At 42.3% G+C, this 27,976-nt stretch overlaps 1 protein-coding gene across 1 annotated transcript; it reads right to left on the reverse strand.

The window, feature by feature from the left end:
• Positions 1-2,347: 2,347 nt before the first annotated feature.
• Positions 2,348-26,678, reverse strand: C1H14orf93 (chromosome 1 C14orf93 homolog). Its single transcript, XM_075211367.1, has 7 exons — positions 26,606-26,678; positions 20,328-21,397; positions 8,459-8,800; positions 7,734-7,795; positions 7,034-7,137; positions 3,947-4,059; positions 2,348-2,959 (listed from the first exon to the last, which is right to left on the reverse strand). Exons 2-7 carry the CDS (start codon positions 20,865-20,867, stop codon positions 2,558-2,560), a joined length of 1,563 nt encoding a protein of 520 aa, XP_075067468.1. The 5' UTR covers positions 20,868-21,397; positions 26,606-26,678; the 3' UTR covers positions 2,348-2,557.
• Positions 26,679-27,976: the final 1,298 nt, after the last annotated feature.

Below are 27,976 nucleotides of genomic sequence, written 5' to 3' on the forward strand. Positions count from 1 at the left end.
TATGGTAACAGAACTTTTATATTTCTTTACTTGACAGGTAAAGACCAAAAAGCAAAGAAAATATCTATTGTGGAAAAATAGCTTCACATTCTAAAAATGTATGAATGGAGAGTTCAAATGTAAAGGGTGTTAAAGTCAATACATGCATTGCAACATTCGATCCACTGAAAGAAGGTCACCCATACTTTGGATAAATGTAAATTACTTTGGCAACAGTCATGATAGTTTGTAACAGGAATACTTATTAGAGAAAAGAATGGATAGTGCAATATCCTCCATTGCATTTTATTCAAGGGGATGCAGACAGACATTGCATAACAGGTTTGCCAGCCACATCCCTAATGAGCTTTTTGTGGTGACAAGTTTAAGAGCCTGCAAACATAGATGTGACCTTTCCATAAAATCTTGATTATCCTGGATATCGGGTTTCTTTTATTTATATATTACAAGGAAAACACACTATTTTATTAGAGTTTGGAAATAAACCCTATGGTTTATTTTTCAAAAGTAGTGGCTATATGTAAGCATTTGCTATATAAACACTCTAGTATAGTATACATAACAGTAATGTCCCTGCATCGTCTTGACATTTTCAAAAGGGCGGCCGCTATTAGTCCTTGTATGGCTGTTCCCTCCACTACGTCATCTTGTCAACATAATGCAATCAAAAAAGTAATTTGTTCCACTCGGTTCAAACCTGATAACATCAAGTTAGTGACAAGGCAGAGAGGGACCATCACACACAAAGTGCTTGCTACGTCTGAAAATGGTAGAAGAGGAAAGTGCTATATACACTTTACTACTTTACTAGAGGGTCTATATAGCACATCAAACCTTGAGTGAGAAAAGAAACAAAGCAAAACAAGTACACATAATAGGAGGTTGCAGTATCCAAGGTATGAGATTAGAGAATGGATATCGGTTTTCGTAACGTCCTGAGTGAGAAAGAGGCATAATCTGGCAATGTTTTGAAGGAGAAGGCTACAAGAGAGTAAAAAGAACTGGATGTAAACTGAGGGTGAAGTTGAGGATGACCCAAAGCAGCGGGATTGGGGAACAGGGATGATAGTGATATTGTTGACCATGAGTGAGACTGCTGTAGGGGTTGTAACACTAGGAGGGGGGAAGATGATAAACTCTGTTTTGGCCATATTGAGCTTTAGCTAGTATTGGGACATCAAGATGGAGATAGCAGAGAGCCAGTTGGACACATGGGATAAGAGAGAGGAGAGATGTCGGGAGGAGTGGAGACCAATGGAGCATATAAATTCATAGAAGAGGTATAGAGAGAGAAAAGCAAAGGGTCAAGAACAGAGCATTGAGGAGCCCAACAGACAGAGGGAGTGAAGGATAGGATGTGTCAGAGGTAAAGACACTGAAGGAGCATGGGTAGGAGGTGAACCAGGAGGATACAGTGCTTCCCTAGTGAAGTGGGCAGGATGGGGCCTAGATGATGCAATTCATCACAAATCACACCATCATGCTTCCACCACGCAATGCTGCAAATTGTGATTTCTACATTCACCTCTTAAGGTTGAAACCATAGCTTGCTTCTTTTTTTTTTTACTAACTCACTCAACTGGCTGCATTTTCCATTCATTCAACTGAATGGAATTCTGTTCAATTTGTAACAAATTCAAGAGAAAAATACACTTTTCAGATGTTCAAAGTTGGTAGAGACTTTCCCAAAGAGTCACAGTTATAATCGCAGCTAAAGGTGCTTCTACAAAGTATTAAAAGAAGGATGGGGAGGCGGACTACTTATGTAATCACATATTTTCTTGTTTTTTTTATCTTTTTACTAAGAAAAAGTTGTTGTTTATTATTTAAAATGATTTTGTGTCAATTATTGTGTAATAATTCCAGGATAATGCCGTTTTGATTCCATTATGTAAGAAAGTAAAATGTAAAAACTGGAAGAGGCGGTTAATAACCTGTGAGTGTTCAACGATATCCAAAGAGATACATCTCTGTTACAAGTACATTTGTAATGACACCAATTTGTGTGCAAGGCATTTTCTGGCACATACAAAGACTTTGAGGAAATACACACATATGTTAACGTTGACATTGTGCCACTTCTCACTATGACTTTCTGTAAATGATGCGACTGTAATGTTTACACTTTATTGGTGTAGGTTAAGTGTTTGTTACTTCAGAGGAGTCAAACTCCCACCTTCTGCCGTGTGGACTAATTCTGAAGGCGGAGTGAAGTAATAGTTCTCTACAAGCAAAAAAACAGAAAACCTCCTGGTGTAATATCATTTTACGATAATTATAAAATCTAGCTATATATAATTGTAGCCAGATATGCAGCCCTCATCAGTAACAACTAGGAAAGCATCACTTTAAATAATAAAAAATAACACTTTATTGTGGACATAAGAGGTGTGCTTTCACCTAGACAGCTGAGCCTACATTGTGCACACTGAATCATTAGTATTTTGCCATGGACATCAACCCTTTCACGTACATCAGCTTCATTACTTGCGGCTTTCCTTCAGTGTCATTTGCCCTCAAAAGAAATGGTTGTGTATTTATTGTCTACAGTCCACACTCATTCATCTTTTTCAACTTTTATCTGTATAAACGCATTCAGATCAGGACAAAAGGATTTTCTGGCTCTCCCTCCCTCATTCAGCTCCTCTTCAGCTACCTCTCTTTCCCAGTCGGGATTGTAGAGGTGCAGGGATAGAAGCTGAACCTCTGTAGTAGGTAATCTGTCTGAGGGAGAACCATAGACACGGTTCGTTTTATTGCCATGTTTAGAGTGTGAGTCAATACTATAACACAGCCTGGAGAGTTCTGGTGCTCGGAAACGTGGTGGACGGGCGACCCAGACACCGGGCTCAGACAAACTGTCCTCTTCATCAGACATTAACTCCTCCGTCACACCCTCCCACAGTGCTTGTTCCTCTGGTGGAAACTGCTGCACGCCCCATGATCGGTTTGCAAAAAGCTGTATAAAAGACATAGTAATAGTTAAGAAACAATAGGATAAAAAAGCACATTTATAATATATGGATCAGAGAGTGACCGTAATATTACAATGGCTTTATAACACAGACATTTCAAGCTAATGTTTTGGAGGGCCTCATGTAGTCCTCTGCTTCTAATTTATGACACTTGCCCTGCAATATTAATTTAAAATAAATGTGGCCCCAATGTTGTTCTGTATTATACTGTATGTGTTACATTATGTAGTAGATAGGTTAAAGGGTCTGATAAGGCTTACTATTAAAATCTTCGAAAATATACATTTAATCTATAATGAAATCAAAGGTGGTAATAACAGATTGTATTTAGTGTTTGGTGTGTGTATTGCCTCCACTGGACTAACTCAGTTCCCACTGAGCTTTAACTACACAAACTGGCCTGGAGTATGGCTTGAGTTTGACATGCCTGCTGCAGTGCATGGAGAGAGTACGGTGAGAGAGCTGTACTGCAGCATAGTGCAAAAAGAGATTGTGCCATCTTAATATTGAGGATTGGTTGTTCCATGAAAAGTGTGACCAATGCAAATTATATAAGGAGTTCAGTGCATAACTGTGTGTAGTAATATAGAGGGACTAAGGAAACAAGTGTCATGGCATATCAATGCCAAAAAGAACATTAAGGCCACATACCCACTGATGTTGCATTTGTGCTTTTTAATGCTGGTTAAACAGGTCTGACATGCGTTTGTTACTAACAGTTAGAAGCTCACTCTAGGCTTCTCCATACAATGTAAAACTATTTGTTCTAAAACGGAATGCAGGTGGAACAATATCGCAACTCTAGCACACGCAGTGGTATGGTGACACTACAAACAATGGTTTCTAGTGTCAGATTCATGAACATGTGCTTTACTATCATTAATAACACTTAATAAACGCCAGTGGGTATAAGCCCAAAGTGTTGAACAGGATGGTGATAGGGTTGGCTGAGGTAATCTGTATTTCCTGACCCGATACCGACGACTTCTCAACTTCTTCTCTTCCTTCTCTCTCAGGCTCTTGAAAGGATTCATGGAGTTTCGATATTCTCTTCTCTTCGTCAGAAAGTAGGCAACACAGGCACCTATTGCATAATGACAAATTGGCTGAAACTGCTAGATATAGAACCCCAGTGCTGCAAACAACACATAATGTGTTATTCATCTAAAAATAAATGACACATTCAGTGCATATAAGAAAGCAACTGTAAGACATTGTAAGAAACAATATGCCTAATCTGAGATACAGTTTGTAAATGGGTGGTAAATGTTAAGACATTTCATAATAATTATACTGCCAGGAGTGCCCAATTAGGTATAATAATATGCAGAGACAGCTTCTGTGTAAAAGAACTTATAATGTTTTTACTATTTATAGAAAAGAATAATACATTCTACAATTGAATACAATATATTTCACTTTAAAGAGGAACCATTATTCCAGAATAAAATATCTGTATTTTTTAGCCAATACATCATAATGACTTATGCTAACGGCTGAGCTTTACTGGTACCTTCGGAACATATTAAAGGAACAGTCATGTGCCCTCGTCACACTAATTATCTCCAGAGTACAGCAATGAGTGTTGTAAAAACTAATATGTGGCAGATCCCGCGAGGACAGAGCGGAAAGCTGTTTGGAAATAGAGGTTAAGCTGCTTGGCATCCCCTCTCACTAGTATATTCTATATTGATTGAATTACTGTATATCTGTTTAAATGTATTGTTATTGTAAGCACTGTTCCTAAATGGGTTTTTAAAATATTTCACTGGGCACCACTGCAATCTGCACCATATCTTCTAAAAGGGCTACCATCACTTAGGTTGATTGTGGTCTTCAGTCCACAGGCTTCACAGACATTTTTAGCACTGACTGTTGGCACTGTTCTTGAGGACTCCTTTACGCTAGTGGTCGGGCATATTTTTCATGAAGTGCTGACTGCATGGTAGCATTTCACCCAACAACACTATAAGTGGTTTCCCTATTCCATGATATCGGGGTGATCATGCCCCTTTGTATGGACAAGTGGGACCCTATGGTCTTTTATCGAGTTCTAGCAGTCATCTGGGAGCCAAAGACTGCAGGGGGTGATGCATCTGTAAGGAACGAGGAAAGGAAGTTCCAGCCTAGGTACCAATTTTGCTAGAGGTAGTTATCTATATGTCTCCCTTCTACAAGCTGCACTACCATTGGAACCTGACTGGCCATAAAATGGGGCCTTCTCCCTGGATTTGAGAGACTTATCTCTTCTGTCTCGGGGCCATGGCTCCTGCTGGGCTTCTCAGGATCACACACAAGGATATCTGGACATGGCTGTAAGACTCCTTTAACTCAATCTGTGTGACTGCGAAAAGCACAGGGTTTGAGTGTTGGACATAGTACTATAGAACTTGTGACTACAAGCTCTTCCTGTTATAGAGTTGTGGGGGTGGGTGATTCTATGAACCCTTTGGTACTAATTAATTGATAATGTTATAATCCTGTCAGTGCTGTGTATGTTTTACAATAAAAGTACATTTTGCTTTTATCAAGATGCTTGCCTAGATGATTTTGATTGATAATGCTTGAATCAATGGTCATCGATCCACATCCAAAAAGAAGATATGTGTCCAGCAATTACACATAGGGAAATGGCAAACTTTTACAACTTGGTCAGTGGGGGCACTGATGGGATTAATAATTATATTTGTGCTTAAGAAAATGTTTCAGCCACTACTGCTAAGGCAGAGCTAGACAGGTGAGTGTCAGATCCTCTTTAAGGTAAGACCTCAAGAGAGTCTAGAGCTACATGAAAAAAAAATAAGATGTAAGTAATTTGGTGAGTAAATAATTTATATATTTATATATATTAATAACATAATATATAATAGGCAGGTCTAGTGATTTGACTATATAGGAAAATTGGACAGGTTCAAATATTTGGAGGTCAGGGCAAATCATACCTGCCTGAGTGGGGGCATGTTCAGCTTTACTAATTGTTTAAGATTTAATCTCCCTTTCTAACTAGCTTCTTCGTATGGACCACCTACAAATTTTCTATAGAACCACTGCTGCCTGGAGAATGAAAAGTGCTAGAACATGTTGCCAGGATGGCTCTAGGTGATCAATGTCATGGCTCCATTAAGCCCATTTCTCAATCCCCTTTTAAAAAAAAAAACCTCTTGGAACAACGGGGATTTTGGTGGTGTAAAATCAATAAAAAGAAAAAAGTGTGGGCTGATCCTACATTGAAACATTAAACAAAATACACACAACAACAGCTACTACTTTGCAGTCAATTACATATAAAAAAAAAAGCTAGAATTACAGCGTGTATGAGCAGCTTAATAAGGATTAAGTGGGTCTATCACCTAGAGCCAAATGGCACAAGGCAAGTGGAATTTGCACAGGCCTGTTAATAAGGGACAGTAAAAATACTCCAAAATAACTATTTCTATATATCCATTTTCTTTACAACAAACGTTTGAAAATAAAATATGAAAAAGGATCAGCTACAGGTAATCTGCCCTGACAAACAAAAAAAATAATATAAAGACAAATATGGTGGAATTGCAGCCACTTGATTTTCAGGAATATAGCTGAAATAAGCATCCTCCAATAATAGGCAATCACAAATCAATTTTTAGTCAGCCATTCACATTACCATCCATTGATTTGTTGTTTGTTACATCGATATACTCGTATACACTGCATCATTTATACAGACCTCTTTATAAGACTAACTAATAACATATAATAAACCCAGTGTTATAGTGTGGGTAATGTACTAGATAGGGCAATTTATAATGGACTGAATACATTTTAATGCCCTGTTGTGAAGACAACATTCATAGTGATAAGGGAGAGAGAAATTACAAAGTGGTGGTAAAAAGTATATGCATTCCTGTTATCTGTAATGTGTAGGTAAATAAGGATTTGTAGTTTATAGTGACAGGTCTTTTGAGAAATGCTACTATCTTCAACGCTTTTTGTTATATCTAAATATTAAAAATTCATTCTCTAGAATACAAAAACACTGAATGCTTATACACATAAAGTTTATATGTTGTTTGTATCACCTTTCAGCTCTTTGTCTGTATAATGATGGATGCTGCATACTAGTTCTTGTTTCAGCTTCTCCACCAAGAACTTTAAAACACAAATATTCCAGGATGACTTTATGCTGCAATTAGACATTAGATCAGAAAATTAAAACACAGAAAAAGTTTCAGATGATGTAAGACATGTAACACACAGAGGCCTATTTAACAAGCCACTAACAGCAGTTTTCGGAGGACCACCTGTTTATAACTAGGGGACCGCAGCAGATATTTCCTATATGTGCTGCGGTCCCATTATCATAAGCAATAGCAGTCCACAGGTTTCTATGGGGACTGCTATTTTTTATGATTTAACAAGTTCTGAAAATCAAAGGTTTTCAGAACTTGTGGCCGATGGCTATCGCAATCTCGTTAGTCATTGAAGCCTATGGGCAGAGGTTTGCGGTAGATAGATCTTCGGATCCCTCACCTCATCTTATCTGCACTCTCTTCTCCGTTGACTATCGCAAAGGTGGCTAATTTGCAATAGTGACCACAGAAGAGATAGGAGATAGGTGTTCACTGGGACAGCCATTTATCATGACTGCTGTCGCGGCATAACATTTTTAATAAATGGTCACAATCTTTCAATCTTTATCATTGCGATAAGGAGTGAAAATGACTGTGCCCAAAAAACGGTATTTGTTTTAAATATGCCCCACATACTGATTGTTCTCACCTCTCTGAGCCATTAAAGCGCTTGTTGTTAGAGATGTGATTGTGTATATTATGCACCAGTTTCTGAGAAAAAAAACATATACAATTAATATGAAGATATAAATACAAAATCATTTTTATTTTTTAATTAAATAATGTACCAACATAGCTTACGTCACCTAATCCTCCGTACCCGATCACTGTCATTGTTGTGGTCTAGTCACAGACTGATGTACATACCACAAATGGGCCATGCGTCACATGGTTAATGCATTAAGACAGCGAGCAAATATGGTAAGGGAATCTTAGAATACAAGAGCAACTATAAGTCCTTACATTGTAGGCTACGTGGTTATATAGAGCAGGGAATGGCAAACTGCTTTTGGGGAACTACCAGTCCCAGCCAAAGGCTGGTTGGAAATGATGGGACTGGTAGTTTTACAACAGTTGGGAGCCACATGTTGTCTTAGACTGCTGTGAAGTGTACTCTCTTGTATCTTTGAAAGTAGGCACATCTCTATCAGTGTTTAACCTTCCATCTCGGATTAATTTAAAAAGTTCAGTCCCATGTAAGTAAAACGTTAGGTTGCTATAACTCTAGGCTTAGTTAAGTTTCAAGCCTATAAAGACTCAAAACAGTTTGTCAATAATAAATGCAAAAATTAGCTGTTTGTATATAAAGACGTCTTATTCTCTGAGCTCTGCTGAATATGTCAACCATGATAATTTCCATGTTTACATACTTACTGACAAAACAAGATCTCGTTTTCGCCGAGAGCATTTCTGGCCATTGCTACGCTGTCGACTGTGTGAACTAGTAAAATATGATGCAAATGATGGTGGCGAGGTTGGTGGCCTGAGCTCTGATGCATCCGGAGAAGTCTCAGACATAATCAAACCACCTGGACTGAGGGACCCATCCTTCTGTATCAGGAAATGGGAATGTGTTGACTTCATGATTGGAGGAGCTGGTTCGTTCAGAGTTTCCACTGGATCCCTGTGAGGACGAGGGTCAGTCAACTGCTTCACAAAGTTTGGGGCTAAAATCCTAGGGGCAGGGGGCTCGGAATTTAAAAAATCATCAATGGCCTGTAAGAGCAAAATAATTTTCATTAAAACAGCAGTGTACAAAACATTTAGTTTCAAATTGACATAGTAGAATACACAAATATACTGCAGAATGGCAGGTACAGTGTTAACATACAGATAGATGGCTTGCGGTGAGGAAACACTGGCTATAAACATGCATACAACAGATGGTACGGAGATGATACACCTGCCAGAATTACTGCAAACAGAAGCTGTCCCTATTAAAAGTGACAGACTTTATCTCCCACTGGAATGTGATGGAATGTAGACTAAGCATACACAGGCTGTGAGCTGATATATTATGTACACCTACCCACGGCATACTGCAGAGGAGCAGAGAGCCAAAGGAATACCAGGGTACTGTGATAACAGCTAAAACCTATGCTTTAGTTGACACCAGATTTTGGTTAAATGTAGGTTGCTCAAAGAGGAATACAGCTAGTCCTGTTTATTTTCAATATAAACAGCCCTGTCAAACACAGTGTTATTTCAATGCTTGATTGGCAGCAGCTCAGATTTGCCATCAAGTGTTCTAAGTAAGAAGAAGAGTGCAGGGAAAGAGATACTGATTCAGGATTTCTATACAAAGATGCCTCTTCATAAATTTATGTAATAGTATAGAGTGCAAAAGTTGAAAACTTCTAGGTAAAAAATAAAAATTAAATATAATAATATAAAATATATTAAAACCCCTTCCCCAACAAGGAGAACGACTGGTTCCGAAATCCGCAGTCAAGGACATTCAGGAGAGTTTCACAAACTGCTCTCTCTCCTGTTGCCACCTTTATGATAATTTAGAATATCAGCAGTTGTGACACTTTTTCGTTTCATGGATAACTAGCCAAAGATTTTCAGTCAATTGCTAGTGACACAAAAGTGGCAGTTCTGCTGAGATTAAATCCTCCTAGCAGTGGGGGTTTAAATGGAAATTTTTCATAGTCAAGCTTCCATCTACAAAAAAGGATTAGCGTGTGACCATACAGTTGTCTCTTTACTTCGTCTGCAAATGGGAGACACAGATGCTAGTTGGCAGGACACTGGACAAAAAGCAAACTCTTTATCTCCTCTATAACATGCTGCTTTCCTGCTTCTCCCCTTGCGCCTTTATTTTATTTATTTTCTCAGCTGTTCGCTAGAATATAATGGGGGTGTTGGGACTACGGGAAATCAGATAAACTTTTAGAAGCAAGCTAATAGAGGTCTTCACCTTTAGCCGCCGCCTTTCCTGTAGAACTAGAATTGTTCGGAGGTACTCGGATATCCCCAGGACTTAAACTCTCAGGTAGGAGAAGCTTATCAATATAGCCGTAGCACAGGTGTAGGAAAGCGGAATACCGAAGGCAGGAACCAGGATAGGCCAAAGGTCATAGGCCAGTAGCGAGCAGAAAAGTCTAGGAACAGGCCAAAGGTCGGGGCAAGTTACAGACATGAGAACTAAGAAACAGGCAGAGGTCAAGTGGCATGGGTATTCAAACAGAGTCCAAGTAACAAGCCATAAGGTCACAATAGGTTAACGGGTCTAGGACAGCAAGGTATCCACAGGACAGAGCAGGTCAGCAGTCTGTGCAGTACACTAACGCTATAACCGGTAGGGAAGCTAAGCCCTCCCTGCCTTAAATACATGGGTTAACCAATCAAAAGGAAGGTACACAGGATGCATAAATCAGCCTGTTTTGGCTGTAATTAATTACTTGAGGGAGACGTGCACGCGCCCGCCTGTCAGTTAAGCCAAGCCACAGCGGTGAGGGAGAAAATGTCCTGGCTGTTGCCCTGGGATGCAGAACCTGGAAGTGATGTCCAAGCTGTCAGAGCAACAGCCGGGACGTGGCCCCTAGCAGAGAAAGACTCGTAACAGGGGATCCTTGGTAACTCATGTCCCAGTCATAATCAGGGGTCAGAAACTTGGCTGCCTAAAATGAGGAGGGAATTTTTAAAATGCAACCCTTCCAGCATCTCTGGTCCTCCAGTCCCCGTCAATGCAGTTATGAGAAAGGAGGCCTGAATGGCTGCCACAATTTCTGCCCAGTAACACAGTGATCCGACAGCATTTCCGGATGCCCAGGTTTGTTGGAGGCAAAAAGTACAGTGAACAGTAAGCGCAACAGTGTGTCCTATCCCAGGAAGACAGCAGAAGAAAAAAGTGATTTACCAAGATGGTGGCTGCCACTGGTCACAATGGGGTAGCAATCCAATGAGCATCCCTAATGGCCCTACAAACAACATAGGTGGCTTGGAGTTCTTCAGTATGGACCCTCCACTAGCAGTCTATGTCTCAAACAACATCAGTCTGTTACTCTAGCAGCTTAACTGACCTGTAGATAGTCATACCAGCAGACCATTGTACAAGCAAATGTCACAAAATCAGTCAGGATGGGCCTCAAAGTCTGCTCAGGTGGATACTACCCCAAGAGAGATGCGGAGTCTAAGGAAAAGAGAGGTATTCACCAGGGATCCCCGCAATGGAATATGGGCTTAGCGTCTCTCTAACCGAAGGTCAAAGGCCTCTAGGGGTCGATGAGCGAGATTAGATGGAGGATCAGAAGACATTGGTTGCAGTAAAGATATGTCAGAGTGCTAGAGGTGGGTCCAACAGGTAAGTGGAAGTTAAGGATTGTAGGAGAGAGCAACAGTCTGCAGGATGCTGATGCACTGGAGTCCTGATGAGCTGGATGTCTCTGGAACAAGTTCAGAGGAGATGCACAACAATCTGCAGCGTAGCGGCAATGTCTTGGCTGCGGAGGTGGTACAGGTATACACAGGCGAGCAATAGACTGCAGGGTGATGAAGCGCTGAGGTCCTGATGAGCTGGAAGCCCTGGAGCAGGATCAGAGGAAATGTGCAATGATCTGCAGAGTAGCAGCAGCGTCTTCACTGCGAAGGTGATACAGGTATGCACAGGAGAGCAATAAACAGGAGCCAGAGGAGGAGACGTCCTAACAAGTAAGGAGACCTGAAGATCTGGCAACCATAGTAAGGATTGGAGGCAGATGCTTTAAATAGACCGGCTAACAGGTACTTAGTCAATCAAGTGAATGTAGGGAGCTTTGAAAAGGCCAGGTGTGCACATGCTCAGTTCAGAGCAGCCAGAATAAGAGGTTAGCTGGTGCGATGCGTGACAGCAAATAATTATGCCAGCTGCCTTTATGCCTGTTAGGAACCCCTCCAGCCGGCACAACACAACCCGGAATCTACTCTGCCAGTCAGGTGTTCACTGGAGCCCCTGATGGTGGGGACAGACTGGGCCGCAGACTGACAGAGGGTCGTGAAGTGCGTACCAGCTGGGGAGAACCCAGGCAAGAGGAGTCAGGTCCACGCAGAGGTCAAGGGCTGGCAGCAGACAACAGTATCGATGAACAAGCTGAGGTCAGGGGTCACAGGCAAATAGCAGAACGGGTAAACAGGCCAAAGATCAGGGTCACAGGAAACACGAGCAAGGTCCAAATCAAAGCCAAGGGTCATACACGGGGAGTCAAATAGAGATATCAGGATACAGGACAGGAACTAGCAGGTTAGCAGACTGGAACACAGGAGCTATAACCGGCAATGAGGCAGCAGACCTCATTGTCTTAAATACCAGTGGCCACCAATCAGAGCCTAGCTCTGAATTAGACACAGCCCCCAGCATAATTAATAGGCTGCATTAATTAGCCCACAGGCTAGAACATATGGTGAGCGCTGCGCCCGGCTTCCTCTCATTGCCGGGACGCAGCGCTGAAGCGTCTTCTCGTTGCCCCGGCAACGGCCGGGTCAGGGCCGGAAGTGACGTCCCGGTCGCCATAGCTACGGCCGGGATGCAGGTGAGTGAGTCGCGGCGGCTGGGCACCGCCGCGGCTCGTAACAGTACCCCCCCCTTGAGGAGGGGTCGAGGGACCCCGACATCCAGGTTTTCTTGGGAACCTCCTGAAGAATTCCTTCAATTGTTTAGGGGCATGGAGTTGTCTTCGCGGAACCCAAGATCGCTCTTCTAACCCGCGGTTCCTCCACTGCACCAGGAAGTGCACCTGTCCTTGCACTTTTTTGGAATCTAAAATCCTTTGAACCACATATCTTAGTGGTTTACTCGAACTTCCCCCAGGCACAGTTGAGGATTGGCTAGGATACAATACCGGCTTCAACAATGAACAATGAAATGTGTTCGGAATTTTTAGTGAACTAGAAATCTTCAATCTAAAAGCTACCGGATTGATCTGTTTGGTAATCATGAACGGCCCAATAAATTTAGGCCCTAGTTTTTTACAAGGCTGTCTGAGCCTAAGATTTCTAGTTGATAGCCATACTTTCTGGCCCACTTTGAATGGGCAGGTGGTACGGTGGCGATCCGAAAATTTTTTGGCCGACAATGAGGATTTTTTCAAGGAGGACTGAACTTTCCCCCAAATTACTTTCAGATCAGCAGCTGTGGAATGAATCTCCGGAATACCAGCAGATTTGAGAGAGTACAGAGAATTAGACCTGGGATGGAAACCGAAGTTACAGTAGAACGGGGAAGTTTGAGTAGATGAGTGAGATGAGTTATTGTAGGCAAACTCTGCCCAAGGCAGCAAAGATGACCAGTTGTCATGGAATTCTGAGGAATAACATCGGAGGAACTGTTCAAGTGCTTGGTTAACCCTTTCAGTTTGCCCGTTAGACTGAGGGTGGTATGCAGATGACAGACTGATCCGGATTCTGAGGAGGGTGCAGAAGGATTTCCAGAATTGTGCTATGAATTGTGAACCACGATCAGAAACAATATCGGACGGAAGTCCATGGAGCCGGAAAACATGTTGTATGAAGAGAATGGCCAGATCTCGAGCTGTAGGAAGCCTGGTTAATGGGATGAAATGTGCCATTTTACTGAAACGGTCCACCACAACCCAAATAGTATTATGTCCTGCAGAAGGTGGCAAATCAACAATAAAATCCATGGACAAATGTGTCCAAGGTTTTGCAGGAATGGGCAATGGAAGCAATTGACCCACCGGGCGAGTCCTGGGGACTTTGTTCCTGGCACAAATTTCACACAAGAGGACATGACTCCTGACGTCAGCGGACAAGGATGGCCACCAGACCGTACGGGAAAGGATCTCCAGCGTCTTATAAACTCCAGGGTGTCCAGCAGACCTACTATTATGTGCCTCTGCAAGAACCGCCTTCCTTAGATGGACTGGAACAAAAAGACGTTGTTCCGGAGTAGTATCAGGGGCTAATTTCTGGAATCTCTGAAGTGTGATACTCAGATCTTGGGTTAATCCAACATGGATTATGGAAGGAGGAATAATAGGCTCTGGGTTCGAAACTGGAACGTGGTGTGCCAAGAAACTTCTGGACAGAGCATCTGCCCGGACATTTTTGGAACCCGGTCGATAGGTGATCAGGAAATTGAACCGGGTAAAGAATAACGACCAACGGGCCTGTCTGGGATTTAGACGTTTGGCCGATTGTATATATTGCAAGTTTTTGTGGTCGGTAATGACAGAGATCTGATGTGGAGCACCCTCCAGCCAATGTCGCCACTCCTCGAAGGCCCATTTGATTGCCAACAGTTCCCTATTCCCGACATCATAGTTGGCTTCTGCTGAAGAGAACTGGCGGGAGAAATAGGCACACGGGTGTAGACGATTAGTATGAGGGTCCTTCTGTGATAGTATAGCCCCAGCACCGACGTCAGAGGCGTCGACCTCAAGAACAAATGATTTAGCTGGATCCGGGTGTCTAAGGACCTGAGCGGAGACAAAGGCTTTTTTCAGGCTTTCGAATGAGGCTACTGCTTGAGGCGACCAATTAGTTGGATCCATTCCTTTACGGGTTAGGGCGACAATGGGAGCCACGATGTCCGCAAAACCTGGAATGAATCTTCTATAATAATTGGAGAAGCCCAGAAACCTCTGCACCGCCTTAAGGTTGTTTGGTTGCACCCAATCTAGAATAGCCTGAACCTTAGTTGGATCCATGGAGAATCCCTCAGAAGAGATTATGTAACCTAAAAAGGATACTTTCTGCACCTCGAACTCACACTTTTCTAGTTTGGCGTAAAGGTGGTTCTCTCGCAGTCTTCGTAGAACTTGTTTAACGTGATTCTGATGTACAGAGATCTGGAATAGATGAGGATATCATCTAAATAGACGACCACGAAACTACCAAAAAAGTCCCGAAGAACCTCATTGATTAAGTCCTGGAATACTGCAGGTGCATTGCTAAGACCGAACGGCATAACCAAGTATTCATAATGGCCAGAGTGCGTATTGAATGCCGTCTTCCACTCGTCTCCCTCCTTGATACGGATGAGGTTATACGCTCCACGAATATCGATTTTTGAGAAGACAGTAGCACCTCTCAGCTGATCAAATAATACGGAGATGAGCGGAAGGGGATAGGTATTCTTGATTGTAATAAGATTCAATCCCCGGTAATCAATACAGGGTCTTAGTCCTCCGTCCTTTTTGGATACAAAGAAGCATCCTGCTCCTACGGGAGATTTAGATGGCCTGATGAAGCCCTTCTCCAGATTTTCTTCAATGTATTCCTGCATGGACTTGGTCTCCGGACCAGAGAGAGAGTACAGGCGACCCTTAGGCAACTTGGAACCAGGAATAAGCTCGATGGCACAGTCAAAGTCACGGTGAGGTGGTAAGGTGTTAGCAGCTTTTTTGGAGAACACATCCCAGAACTCATGATATTGTGAGGGAAGCTGCTCCGGAATAGACTGAATCACCCGCAGGGGCAGTGACAAGCAGGACTGTGTACAGTAAGAGCTCCACTGGACAATTTCTCCTTTTACCCAGTCCATGACAGGGTTATGACGGGAAAGCCATGGGTGGCCCAAGATCAAGGGAACTGATGAACAATCGATAAGAAGGAAGGTTATTGACTCTGAATGGAGAGCTCCGATTTTTAATTGTAGTGGTGAGGTCTCCCAGGAAATCTTGCCACCAGGTAACGGACCTCCATCTAATCCACACACAGTAATAGCGGACTTGAGTTTTACCATCGGAATTTTAGCAGCGCGGGCGAACCCGATGTCCAGGAAGTTGCCTGCAGCTCCACTATCAACGAAGGCGGACAGGTCCATTGAACGAGCACTAAACATGAGCTGTGCAGGGATCAATACAGCGTTTTTCGGGGAGACAATCTGCAGACCTAGGTGAACTTTCCCCTCGTTCCCTAGGCATGCTCTTTTCCCGGCTTATTCGGGCAGGAACGGGAGAAGTGGCCTTTTGTGCCGCAATAGAGACATAGGCCCTGTGATCTTCTCTTGTCTCTTTCCCCAGGGGAGAGACGATACGCCCCCAATTGCATGGGTTCCTCACCATCCGTGGGAACAGGAATGAAGCCGGATAGAGGTGATGATGTCTCCTTTTCGATTTTCCGCTCTTTAAATCTCCTGTCGATTTTAATGGAGAGGTGCATCAGATCCTCCAGAGAGGTAGGAGATGGGTACTGCACCAAAGAGTCTTTGACCTGTTCCGACAGGCCAAGACGGAACTGACTCCGCAAGGCAGGATCATTCCATCCACTATCAGGTGGCCATCTACGGAATTCAGCGCAGTATTCCTCTGCCGAGCGCCGGCCTTGTTTCAAGGCCCGTAGATGAGTTTCAGCGGAGGCAGTACGGTCCGGGTCGTCATATAGTAGACCTAACGCCTCAAAGAAAGCGTCTACTGACTGCATGGCAGGACTGGTCTGCAGCAAGGAAAACGCCCAGGACTGGGGGTCACCCTGTAGAAGGGAAATGATAATCCCGACTCTTTGATGCTCTGACCCGGAGGAGCGGGGTCTCAATCGGAAATAGAGCTTGCAGCTCTCCCTGAAATTCCGAAACAGGGACCTATTTCCAGAGAAGCGATCCGGCAAGTTCATCTTAGGTTCAGAGACGGAACTTGGAGTGGGTTGTGACACTTTTGCGGCTTCTTCTTGAACAGACAGACGCTCAGCCAATCCCTGGATCATCTGATATAAGGACTCAACATGGGCTGCTAGGGCTTGTGCCGGAGACGGTGAGGATCCACTTGCATCCATTCCAACCTCGTCTCCGTGAGTGGGCCGGTTATAATGTTAGGAACCCCTCCAGCCGGCACAACACAACCCGGAATCTACTCTGCCAGTCAGGTGTTCACTGGAGCCCCTGATGGTGGGGACAGACTGGGCCGCAGACTGACAGAGGGTCGTGAAGTGCGTACCAGCTTGGGAGAACCCAGGCAAGAGGAGTCAGGTCCACGCAGAGGTCAAGGGCCGGCAGCAGACAACAGTATCGATGAACAAGCTGAGGTCAGGGGTCACAGGCAAATAGCAGAACGGGTAAACAGGCCAAAGATCAGGGTCACAGGAAACACGAGCAAGGTCCAAATCAAAGCCAAGGGTCATACACGGGGAGTCAAATAGAGATATCAGGATACAGGACAGGAACTAGCAGGTTAGCAGACTGGAACACAGGAGCTATAACCGGCAATGAGGCAGCAGACCTCATTGCCTTAAATACCAGTGGCCACCAATCAGAGCCTAGCTCTGAATTAGACACAGCCCCCAGCATAATTAATAGGCTGCATTAATTAGCCCACAGGCTAGAACATATGGTGAGCGCTGCGCCCGGCTTCCTCTCATTGCCGGGACGCAGCGCTGAAGCGTCTTCTCGTTGCCCCGGCAACGGCCGGGTCAGGGCCGGAAGTGACGTCCCGGTCGCCATAGCGACGGCCGGGACGCAGGTGAGTGAGTCGCGGCGGCTGGGCACCGCCGCGGCTCGTAACAATGCCACGATAGCCAGCCTCAGCAGCTTGTCGGCAAGGGACACAGTAGCACCAGCCACCTTTAACTAACTCCTATTCTCTCCCCACAAGCTCCATTTCGGCTTGGAAGGAAGCATAGTCCTCTAACTCTAGTCAGAGGGCCTTAGATCTTATCTTAGTGCTGACTCTTCTGTCTCTGGAAAATGCAAGACCAAACTGTCTGCAGCACAACTGAACTTGCCTAGAGTGGTTGAAAGTCAAATCCAGGACATTCCACATTTAAGCTGTTGTGGAGCCCGTTGGACAACTTGGTGCTGTATCTCTCTTTAAATGAAGAGAATGACAAGGATGGGGCCAAAAACTGTTCAGCTGTATCGTAGAAATCCTTCAAGATTCTTGGAGTAGGAGAGTCTTATTAGTGTGGTGCTTTCGGTTCTGAACAGCCATCCGATGTTCTATTTTTACAAAAAAATTGTCTGGTGGACTTCTTCCCTCCATAATGTGCAGATTCAGACAAATGGCCCAGCAGCTGCATCCTTCAATGACCCCTGGTACAGGAGGCTGGAGCTTCCTCATCATCATCATCATTATCTCCGCTTAAAAGCTTATTTTACATGGTCAGAGCTTCACCAAATTTTATTTGTGGCTTAGGTTGCTAGTGTCCAGAGCAACTCCTGGAAGTGTTGCACAACCAGAGTGGGAGCTGCTTGGCTTCCTACATCCAAGATGTGCCATCCTACAAGGAAGATGGGACATTGCCTCCACCACATTAACGGCAAGTCTCTACTAATGCTGTAGTTACACGTAGGGTACAGTGGCTAAAATATTGGACAGCAGATAACATATCCAAGAAGTCCCTGAACAGACCTTTTCCTATTGTTACCCCAGGGACAAAATGAACTCTTCTGTCGAAAACCATGAGACAATCCATCGAAGTCTAAGAAAGAGTCCTTCAGTTGTTCCAAATAGCCAGATACAAAATTCACAATCACCAGCAACTGTTTCTACCAGCTGAGCTCCCTGGGCTCAGGAGCAGTTGGGTCTTTGGTGACTCCTGGACTTGTTCGGTCCCTTGGCTGCTCAATATGTTCAACAGGGGGTGGGTGGGATTCAGATATCCTTCTGAGATCTCCCCTTGAACAGTTTTTTAATATCATGGTTTCCCAGTGTCTGGGTAAACCTTTGATTCTGTCACTCAGTGATTACTGAATGTGGTGATCATCTGTCTTGTTTCGGGGGCAACAGATCAGTCTGGGATATTATTCCACTCCATAAACCTGGCAATCCACTCGAGTTCCCCATCCATACCCTGGAAAGATCTGACTGTATTATAAACAAGCCAAATCATGTCTGGTCCCATCAACCTCCATGTATTTCCTGGGTCTCCATTTCTGATATAGTGAAGAGTTTTCCTTCCGTAGGATGACCTTCTCTTTCCAGGGGCTAACTTCTTCCCTCCTTACCAACTCCCACACAACCATCAGGTATTGCATAACAGTACAAGAGACTATGGCCTCCATGTTGGAAGCAATTTCATGCACAGTCCCACAGGAACATCCTTCTGATCCCAATCTTGTACTCATGAAACATGTCTCTCAAGCACTTTTTGAGGCTTCCCCCAAGCAACTATCTCAAATTGTGGTTATGCAGGTGTTTTGGCATTCACGCACAGTTGGTTCTCTTATAAGGGGTACAGCACCTCTTCCCATTTCATCTTCTGCTGGATTTGAACATATATTATATTGCCCTACAAAGTGAAAGTAATTATATTCCCTCTGGTGCACTTGACTGTGCAGTTGCTCCCTTTTGGATATTGTGCCACAATATCCAAGAGGGAGCAACTGCACAGTCAAGTGCACCAGAGGGAATATAATGGTAGTCCGGATTTGTGGATCAGCCATCTGATTTTCTGGCTTTGACCCCTGATTGCAGATGGAGAAAAGGGGATTTTTTTTGCATTTGCCTTTAAATCCCTTTCTCCAATGCTGTAAATGGTCACAAAGCAGCCCACCCAGGAATATCTACTATCTGTCCGTGCAGTTGCTCCTTTCTATTGATTGTGCCTCCTTTTTGGACTAATGGTAAAATGGGGAACATCACTGAGTTATAAGAGAGAGGAGTTTTTTTTGTCCAGGGTCTGTTTTTGATTACCAACTGCATCTAATAAAATCATTTTACAACAACTACAAGTTGCATAGGAGTTGCATTACATAGTTCTGTTCACACTTACTGAGTCAAGTCACCGCAATGTTTTTACAGTATCCAATGTTTCCTAAGGCTGCAAATTGCAGCTAAAAAGTTTTTATTGCCATATTATTTAATTTATGAGTATCCACAGAGAATACTAGAAGCATGTTGTATTGTGACCTTAACACCTCACCCCTCCAATTTCAAAATATGTTCTCTTTTAAATAAAACCTTCTGAAATCTATATTAACTTTAGCATATTCAGATTATTATATTGTGCAATCTTGTGCAATATAAAAAAGGTATTATCAATAATGAGCATGTAAGAGTTTTCAGTACCTACTTTCAGCCACACTTTACTTATCACAGCCCCTAAAAGCCAAAGATATAATGAAGCAGATAGACATGATTGCCCATATACACTATTGTTTATATGGAACAAAATGAAGAGTACAGGGATTATGTAATAAAATGTAACCGTTGAAATGATTCTAAAAGCATGTATTATATATACGTATAAAATGTCTAATATTTATGCTACTTGAAATTCTATTATACACTACTAATTGGTACTGATTAGTAAAGGGTTCGCAATAACTGTACATGTAATATATAAAAAAGTACATGTTCTCACTTACCGGCATATGCATAGGACTGAGAAGGGATGGAGCCTCATTTGGAGGACAGGCAGTTAGGCAACTTTCTCTTGTTCTGTCCAAAGTGGGTGGATGGAGCCCAGGAACTAATGATGCAGATGCTGCACCCAACTGTCTCAGTTCTTCTATGACAACCTGCACTCCTCCAATTTCTTCAGCCTCTTCGTCTTCTGATAATTTACATCTTGCACTGTTATCAGGCGAAGACTTTGGTCTCTCTGGCTCTTCGTTCATTTTTCTCAGACCGCTCACTTCATCCTGCAGTTGGCTGAGAAGATTACTATTTGCCTTGGCTACACTCAGTGCAGCTTCAGCTAGTTCAACTGCCTTCTCTACACGTTGATAAATAAGGTGTAGAAGCTGTTCACAACCTTGGACTGCAACACCTTGCCCAGCCACTGTGATTGGGGTAGCTCCCTCAATAGACACTGAACCACCCTGGGTACTTTCAGTTTTGCATTCACAATTGCCATTACTTTGCCCAGGTGGAGGAGTGAACAGAATTGTGGCACTAAATGACATTTTGAAAAAAAAACAACCACTCACTAAAAATGTTTTCTTTTAAAAGTCCCAAACTTATAATTAATACAAAGTCACAACGAAAGTAGTGGTAGTTACTTTAGCCGAAGCATAAGAGCTAAATAAATATCTGACAAATACACTACCTACAATTCTTTCATTATTAGGTTTTCTTGTGAATGTCTATGAAATAGAATATTAAACCTAAATAATTAAAGTCAAGTAATGCTCCTGTATGGTGTATCATCTGTCCCGATGATGTATTATTTAATATATTCTTACTGCTTTTCTATGATTGTCATAGCTTCCTATGGGAATATTTCCTATTCTTACTGTCAAAATACAAAAACATCCTACAAGATTTGTTTTGTCCCCAACAGAATGTACTAATCTAAATTCCAGCTCCTCTATGTATTCAAGACGGTGGAGCTATTATGCCACTGGTTTCATATACACTTATTGCTCCTTGCGAAAGAATCAGTGGCGATATGAATTATTGAAATGCTCAGATGGTTGTAGATTCTGGAAGAAATCTGTGATGGCAGTTTAGGAACACAACAATAAACCAGGTTCTCTCTTTGAATATCATACGATACAAAAGCACTCCTCAGGTAGCTGCTAGACACATTTAAAATATTTCTCTCATACGGGTTGTTAGTGAAATAAAATACATGTTTTGAATACCAAATTCATTTGAGGATGTACATCCAGAGTGACACAAAATTCCTGCAGTAGAACAAAAAAATATTTTGCTCAATCAAGGCAAAAAAATGGGTTAGGCGAGTGATCTAGAAGATGACTAATGAAAAATGTAATATTTCAACTAGCATTTGTATCTGTACTATCAGCTTCTTAAAAATTAACATGCATGAAATTAATTACCATCTTCTGAATATATAATGTTTGATTCCTTTAGGTGTTGAGGATCATATGTGAGGTCTAGGAAAATACCAAGTTATGTCTAATTTCCATTCTCATCTTAATATCCAACAGCAATTATTGTGTTTGGATTCTATTTGATTTAGTTCCCTATTGAATCTGACATTGTTTTCTGGATACATAGGGTTTTATTTATTTAGTATAGTGAATGAAGTATGTTTTATTTTAAGTATTATATAAACAGAAGCAGGCAAAAATTAGAAACAAATTATAATTTTCATAACTTTTTATAGCTACTTTTTGTGTATTTAGTCCATCATTAGAAAGTTACCCCACAAAATAATTGGATAGTTCTCCCAAGTATGAAGTTACCAAATATGTTTATTTTATTTACAGTATGACAGTTATAGGACTTAGTTACATTTTCTTGTTTTCGTAAAATGTTATACTTTTTTGCTTACAGTTATTTTCATTTTTTAACCTGGAGTCTGTCTTCAGGCTACTGTATTGCCAGAAATGGTAGATTCAGTGTGATGTCAGCAACTGTTGTTCCAAGTTACATTATTATTATTATTATTATCATTGATTTGTTAGGCGCCACAAGGTATCCGCAGCGCCGTACACAGTACAAACAGAAGACTATACAGGGTGAAACAGTACAGTACAATAAACAAAAAATACCAATACTTCAGAAACTCCACGCAGGCTAATACAATAAGCAAGGAGTAGAAGAACAGGTGAGGAGACAGGAGGGAAGACGGCCCTGCTCATGCGAGCTTACATCCTATGGGAGGGTAGACAGAACAGGCACAAGGGGAGCCAGAAGAGGCAAAGGGAGAGAAGGAAGATTGAGTGGAGGAGGTAAGGTGGTTAAGTAGATGGTTGGTAGGCTTTACGGAAGAGGTGAGTTTTCAGTGCACGTTTGAAGGAGCACAAGATAGGAGAGAGACGGATGGAACGAGGGAGGTCATTCCAGTGAAGGGGGACTGCACGGGAAAAGTCCTGGATTCTGGAGTGGGAAGAGGTGATGAGAGTGGAGGAGAGATTGAATCTATTTGCACTAACATACAGGGGATACCTGACTAAGATCTCTTACAGCACCCTGGGCTTCTCTTCACTCAGGGAAATCCCTCATTATCTATGGTGAAAACTTCTCCATTAAGCTATACATAGCACCCATTTTGACTGCTGTGTACAGCAATTGGGTAGTCAGGAACTGAAAGCAACAGATCCGGACCATTTGACTAGACATTGCGTGATCATGGTAAATTTTCAGACTGTGATTGCAAAATGGTTAAAATGCTATTTTAGTGGTTATTAACAGATGACATTAATTCACATATTTTTTTTCTCTGTGCGTTCTTTTGAGAATCTATATACCATATAGGTCTTGGACATATCCTGCAGTGTCCTGTGTAGTAGAGCAGACTTACACCCATATTCATCAGCGCACGTATCTTCAGATCCGCTCCTTGTTCAATTCCCGAATTATGTGTGTTCTAAAACAAGTGCACATTGAGCTCAGTATGCGTGCCTTGATGAATCAGGCCCTTTATCTGTAATCTACTGTGTGGTCATCAGAGTTTGAATTATGGTTACACTGATGACTGCAGCAAAATTTCACAAATAAACACTCCAATAGGGGACATTAAAATAGATTAAACATTTACTGAAGAATACCATATTTATATTGACAAATGCAACACTATTACACGTATGTACAGCTAGGGACATTTCACTACCTAAATTGGGAAGGTAGGTCAAGTCTCTCCAGTCTTCCAAATATTATTTAGTTATCATTACCAAAAACACTGCTAGTTGCTATTGACCTACCTCCCTTTAACTTATAGGTTTGACCCTTTAGCATTTTCCAGACAAATCTTATATTTTTGTCAAATGTATAGTTAACTGCAACATACACTTAGTAACAGTGTATCACGTACACTTGTCCTTCCTGTGTGATTGACTGCTCAATCAGTAGCAGCATCATATGTTCAGACAATGCTATTTAAAGCAGGCAACTAATGACCCAATTCACAGCGAATGGCACAGTGGCTTAGTGGTTAGCATTTCTGCCTCCCAGCACTGGGGTCGTGAGTTTGATTCCCAACCATGGCCTTATCTGTGAGGAGTTTGTATATTCGTGTTTGCATGGGTTTCCTCCGGGTGCTCCGGTTTCCTCCCACAATCCAAAAACATACTAGTAGGTTAATCAGCTGTTATCTAAATTGACCCTTGTGTGTGTGTGTGTGTTAGGGAATTTAGACTGTAAGCTCCAATGGGGCAGGGACTGATTTGAATGTGTACAGCGCTGCGAAATTAGTGGCGCTATATAAATAAATGATGATTCTAGTGATCCGGTCAGCCACACCCCCACACTTGGCAACAGGATCTCCCCTCTGGGAAGTTGGCAATTATGCTGTATATGTGTATCATTACCACCACATAATATAATACCCAGCCAAAGTTGATCCTATAGCTAGAAACAGACTATTGATTTAATGTACCAACTGAGTGACTTGTGCAGATACTGAAAGGCCATGATCATATAATGTTGCTGAAAAATTGATGATTACTGATGATTATACTGTCATATTAAGGCACTCAGTGTGTCCTGTGAAAACCACCTTTCAACACTAAACTACTACCATCATTGTTGACACCTGGCAGAATGAATTCAGATTCTAGGAAAACCATTTACCATACTTTGTCACAAGTGGCGTGTGGAAGTTTACAACCAAACTATTTTCCTCAGTGGGGGTTTGGAAAATAATAACTTGGGGGTTAGGTAACAATATTTGCTAAACAGCGATATTTGGCGACTTTGACAGCTAATTTTAAAACGGCAATGTTTCAAGCCGTTTTAAATTTAACTGTCAAAGTCACCGAATATCGGTTATATGCCAAAATCATTTAATACATTTACCCCTGGTCTGATAAATCACAGTTCCTGTTGAACCATATCATCATTTACTTATGATACTGACATTGGGATAAGGCTGTGGTTAAAAACATCTTAGTCCATGTATTTATCCTGCCAGTTATCAATAATACAGACTGATAGTGGCAGTATAGTTGTATGTGGTGTATTTCTCCAGCACACACTGGTTTCCCTCTAATGCAAGTAAATCAATATTTATGTGGCACAGGAAACCGTTACATGTTTGCCAACCAGATGCACCTCTTCATAGACGCAGATTATTCATCTATAAATAGGAAGTACTTGTCAATATCCCTCTCCTGTGAACTTCCCAGTGCATGCTAATGGAAAGTTCACAAGAGAGGACAATGGACAGCACGGATACTTTTGAGTATTATGATAAAGCACAACAGCCATGAACCATTGAAAGTTTCAGGAACACCTGTGAATCAAACAATCAGCACACTCCAGGTATGTAAAAACTCTACATTTTATCTGGACACTGTGAGCACCATATTTAGTTTTGAGGTTTTGTTTTGTTTTTAAGTGCACTAGTTTGCCTGACAGTTACCAGAACGCAACACAATCAAATATCTGTGGGGTGAGATAGAAGGAGCTAATCATGAACACAGTGACCAAAGTTCATCACACGTTAAACTCCAATCACCTTCCATTTAGTGACCACCTACACGTTGCATGCTTCCATGGATGGTAAGTAATCAGCGATGGCAGCAGGGGGATAAGAAAGCACAATAATGCTGCTGTATAGAACCCCACCTTGTTAGTGGGGCTTATTACTCCAGTTCATGGTAGTTGGTCCAAATCAACTCAATCCATTCTGCACCATTATGGCACAGACTAAAATGTGGGACATACATATTAAGGTGTTAAACTGTAGAAATACTTAAATTTATATTTACACACTTCTAACTTAAATCACAGTTCTTTTGTGTGAGAGCCCCCAGATCCCTGTGCCCCTTCACTAAATGTTCTGCTTGATCAAGGCCAGACCTAAAGCCAGCAAGATATTGACTTTTCCCAGGCCGCCATCTATAACTAAGCCGGGTCTGTTATCAGGATACGGGGAATTCGCTACTTAAACTTCCCGCGCTTCCATGTATGAGTGAAGGGGCGTGGCCAGTACACGCTGCGTCTCACGTGATCGATCGGATATACGCGCGACATACAGCGCTGTTCGTGTACATAACGCGCACGCATGATACGGCCGCCGCCGCCGGCCCTGATTGGCAGCGGACCGCTGTCAATCACATACAGCGGGAGGTGTCGAGCAGAGAGGCGGAGTGTTACCCAATCCACCCTCGGCAGGCCGGACCGTCCAATAGGATCGTGTTATCCCAAACCCCTCATCCATTAACCCCTTTGTCTGCCGGTACTGGACACTGGCAACAACCAGCCGCTTCCAGCGACAGCGCAGCGTGTGCAGCATAGGACCGGGGCTCATGGCTGAAGCGCAAGTCCTGGCAGCCGCTTATTATTGTAGATGCCAGTGTGCCAATAATAACCTGGATATATCCTTGCAGCACACATCACTGGCTGCACTAATAGACTCATCGCCTGCAAGATATACAGAGGAGCAGGCAGCTTCCTAGGATAGCGCTGGGCACACAGTGATGATAGTGACCGGGCACAGTACACTGCACTGGGAACCCAGTGCCCAAATATGGCCCCACACCTCTGCTGTAATACGAGGATGAAGCATCCCTCCCAAAGACGTGTAATAGACACAAGCGGCTACAGGAAGATATACCAGCAGGGGGAGGGTAGGAAGGGCACATACAATAAATATACCACAAAAGAGAGAGAGGGAATGTTAAATATAGCTTTGGCTGGATGAGCAAATATCAGAAAAGTATAAATATTAGTAAGTTTTGAGGCTCATGACCCAAATATAATTACATTTCTGGTTTATAATAAAGGATACGTGAAGGTCAGCATGTCCCCTTTGTATTCTTGGAGCTGTGTGTGCACAGACGGGTGCACAGCTAGTATACGCCTCTTTTGGTTAATGATTGGTGAGTGAGGATGGAGGTGGGATCTCGCTGCGTATACAGGGGCCCTTCAGGGGAATTTTGTACATTTTAATTAAATCAACAAATACATTAAATGTATCATTGTATTAACCTCTTCTATTCAATGACCATTTCTTTGGCATGATAGTTTTACAATTAAATACATCAAGTCATATAATGTGACAATGTAACTATTATCTTTTATTTTGTATACAAGGGTAATTGTAGTTAAATGAAATAAATATGCACAATACTTGGGAATTGACCCTAGTCACTTTCTCTCTGTCTGTCTATGTGTGTGTATATTAGGGAATTTAGACTGTAAGCTCCAATGGGGCAGGGACTGATGTGAGTGAGTTCTCTGTACAGTGCTGCGGAATTAGTAGCGCTATATAAATAGCTGAGGATGATGATTATGGGTCCTGTTTCTAGAACGGATCAATATTGTGGTTTAAAGTCTGGTAAAGGTAATAGGGGTGATGCAATCTTTTCTGGCTGTGGAGTAACAGTGGTATGCATCACACTTAGCTAAATAAGGTAGACCACTAGAGCTGTAGTCTTTGAATCTGTTTTTTTTCTCTTAAGTTAAATTGAGTTTTGAAAATAATATTTACAAAAGGGAACTTGTGCAAAAATGGATCCCCATTGTTGCACGTGATAATGTTTTACACATGAAAAACAGGTAGAATTTTACGTTTACGCCCTCGTGCTTGAAACGTCCTATTGAATTAATTGCACGTGTTGCTTTAGCTCTCACTTGATTGATTTTTTGCCTTTGTGGAGTGGCATTCTGTTTGCATGTGTTTTACCTTTTTAATAGGTGTCAGCAGTTTCTCAATAGATTAGTCAAAATCAGCTGGGGAATTAGCACTGTTTAAAGTTGCAAAACTTTTAATTTTGCGTCCAACTTTTCTGCTCACCGATCACTACTTTGTGCGTGATAAATAGAAATTATCCCACCAGACTGAATCAGTGAGACTGTTTTGTTTTTCAGTTTTAATGCTATATTTTTAGGGTTTTTTTGAGGCTGTTTTGAAGATCGTCATTGTCATGGCTGCCATTCTCTTACCTGCCTTTGTCAGACTCCCTCTTTGTCTATGACTCACAGCTTTGCCCTAGATGCCAGAGGAACATTTGGCATCTTGTGCTTAATAAGAAGCAGCTCTTTACAAGTATTTTCGGTCACCTTCATCTCTTTACTTTCAATTTTTAAAGCAGATCTTAAGACAATTTCTTTTTAGATATCTATCTTCTCCCCCTAAGTGGCATAGGTTTCCATATGT

Source organism: Mixophyes fleayi, chromosome 1, assembly GCF_038048845.1.
Source record: "Mixophyes fleayi isolate aMixFle1 chromosome 1, aMixFle1.hap1, whole genome shotgun sequence".
NCBI lineage: Eukaryota > Metazoa > Chordata > Amphibia > Anura > Limnodynastidae > Mixophyes > Mixophyes fleayi.

Coding starts and splice junctions, on each gene's coding strand:
- C1H14orf93 (XM_075211367.1), bottom strand. CDS start 20,867: ATGTCATTTAGTGCCACAATTCTGTTCACTCCTCCACCTGGGCAAAGT. Junction 8,801..20,327: donor TCAGTCCTATGCATATGCCG/GTAAGTGAGAAC, acceptor TTGCTCTTACAG/GCCATTGATGATTTTTTAAA. Junction 2,960..3,946: donor TGAGAAGTCGTCGGTATCGG/GTCAGGAAATAC, acceptor TCTTTTATACAG/CTTTTTGCAAACCGATCATG.